This window comes from Panicum virgatum, chromosome 2K (genome assembly GCF_016808335.1).
Source record: "Panicum virgatum strain AP13 chromosome 2K, P.virgatum_v5, whole genome shotgun sequence".
In the NCBI taxonomy this organism is placed as follows: domain Eukaryota; kingdom Viridiplantae; phylum Streptophyta; class Magnoliopsida; order Poales; family Poaceae; genus Panicum; species Panicum virgatum.
In genome coordinates this window covers 41,957,210-41,959,571 of record NC_053137.1, presented here as the reverse complement: position 1 = coordinate 41,959,571, position 2,362 = coordinate 41,957,210, and the positions used below count along the sequence as shown (strand labels likewise).

The following is a 2,362-nucleotide window of genomic DNA, read 5'->3' as shown; positions in this document are numbered from 1 at the left end:
TTAGAGATGACTCGGTACGTATAGCTACCTTGTACAAATCAGTGTGGCTAGTCTATATGTGCTCCCCACGTCAAGAGAAGGACTTTAAATTTAAATCTCGCATTCACACTTCCAATATTTTACCAAAATTGGCTGAAATTTGTCGAAATTAATTCAACATGTCAATTAATTGCAATCGTGCGAATTGTATGGCATATCAATATGTGGATCCCACGTCAAGTGTGCAAGCTTCTTCTGACTAAATGTTGTTGTAGTTACTATTTGGGTAACTTAGTGATTTGTTTTCAATTCAATACTTAGTTAATTCACTCTAGGTCGACTAGTAAGGCACTACTTGAGCCAAAACTGACCCACTTGCATGGCTAGGTACCCCAAGTGAAATCAAGTTAGTGCACGTTAGTTTAGATAAAAGCACAAACGGAAATATTGAAATAACATACTTGGGTGGAGGGACCCATTTATATATAACTAAACTTCTTATCACTACGTGGGCTTCTGCATTTATTACAACCCTAATGGTCCATAGAGGGAAGCTCAACAATGGCAATGAAAAACTCTTAGTGGCATTTTATTCAAAGATTGTTTCTACAAACCTTCTTCATCATGGATTGGTGGATGGCGATCGAGGAAAATGAGTGATATAATCTAAACTGATGTGTTTGATGACCTAACAATTATTATCTAGCCGAATTAATTAACAATACTCTCTGCAACAAAAAAACTGAGACATGCAACAAACACTGTGTATCCTATAATAAAATGAATGAAGACGTTTCTAATAAACGTGCATATATGCATGGTCATGGATGAATTAATGCATCTCCCATGCATCAGAAGGAGGAGAAGCCTAACTCCAAGTGGCACGGCGCCGCCACCGCAGTTGCCGGCTCGTCCTCCATGTGCTGATCGACGTCGTGATGATCTTGTGGACGCATGAGGTCGTCGGCAGGGCCGCCATGGCGGCGTTCCGTTGTCGCCCGCAGGCCCTGTGGCTTGACGTCGAACGCGTGTAGCCGGCACTGCTGCTCCAGCTGCTCGTCGAGGGCCACCGGCGACCCAATCTTGAGACCACCACCGGTGTCGGCAAACCCGCCGTAGTGCTGCACGCTCCCATCTTGGGTACTCGCCTCGCCGGCAGCCGGCGTCCCGTCGTAGCAGAAGTAATTGTAAAGCTGCTGTGGCGGTGGATGATTCTGTTGGTCGTCGACCTTGAGGAGGCCATGGTGGTAACCTTGCTGCTGGTCATGGAAGACTAGGCCGGCGCCTGGCGGAACGGAATCTTGACCGGCGTGGTGATCCTGGCCGGCCACGGTGGCGGTGGCGGCTGGAGGTAGGATCATCGCCGCCGGGTCCACGAGCGGGTCGACGGCGGCCGCCTGTCGGTAGAAGGCGATCTGCTGCTTGACGTAGGCGAGCTCCAACTCGGTGCGCTCGATCTGCCTCTGGAGCTGCTCGATGATGGTGACGCAGCCGCCGACGGGGTCCGCGGCGCGGGCCTCGGACTGGTAGATGAGGGCGCGCATGGCGTCGGGGCCGCGCTCCGGGTCGATCCAGCGCAGCGTCTTCTGGATGTTCTTGACGCCGAAGAGGCGGTGCGCGTTGAGGAAGCGGCGCTGCTGGTCGGCGGGGAAGTAGGGGGCGAGCGGGCAGTCCGGGTTGCACTTGCGCCGCTGGTACTTGCACGCGGCGCATGCCTGGTTCTGGTTCGGGTTCTTGCCGCCCCCGGGGCCGCCGGTGGCGGCGGCGGAGGCGGAGGCGGAGGGGCGCGGGGAGCGGGAGGAGGACTTGGTGGAGGAGCCGGGGGAGGCGCCGGAGCCGTTGGTGGTGGTGGCGGCGGCAGTGTCGACGTGGAGGCGGAGGAGTGGCGGTGGTTGCTTTGAGGAGGAGGTGGAGGAGGACATGGTACGCACGCACGAGCGGCCGGCGAGGTCGGGGCCCTCGGCGTCGGCGTCGTCGTAGGGATAGGAGGGGGGAAGATGGAGAGGGGCGCGGAGGTAGCTCTCGCCCCTGCCTGCCTGCCTCTCGTCCTCACCGCGAGAATAGTGGGTGGGCTATAAAAAGAAACCTCGCCGAACGAAGCGAACAATCTCGATGCAGCCGCGCACGCACGTGCGGCGCCCATTCGATGGCGTGCGCTCGAACCAACGATTTCGAACAAGCAGGAGCTCAGAGAGGAAGAGAAGTCTTCGGATGAGATCGGCCGGCGAGGCATGCATGCATTTGATCGAATCGGGCCAGGGGATCGGAACCGGTCGTCGATCGCTTTGGATGAGGAGTTTTGGAGGCCGAGATAACCGTGCAGGGGAGGCAAAATGCAAGTTCGATTTTCTTTCGTCATGCCGTTCGAGGGTTTGTTTGTTCG

General features: G+C 55.4%; 1 protein-coding gene across 1 annotated transcript; it reads right to left on the bottom strand.

The window, feature by feature from the left end:
- Window positions 1-830: 830 nt before the first annotated feature.
- On the bottom strand, window positions 831-1,742 carry LOC120695313 (LOB domain-containing protein 6-like; the record flags this gene model as incomplete). The annotated part of the gene is made up of 1 exon (XM_039978596.1): window positions 831-1,742. A coding segment is annotated over one exon (912 nt), but the record flags the coding sequence as incomplete, so codon positions are not given.
- Between the last annotated feature and the right edge of the window lie 620 nt (window positions 1,743-2,362).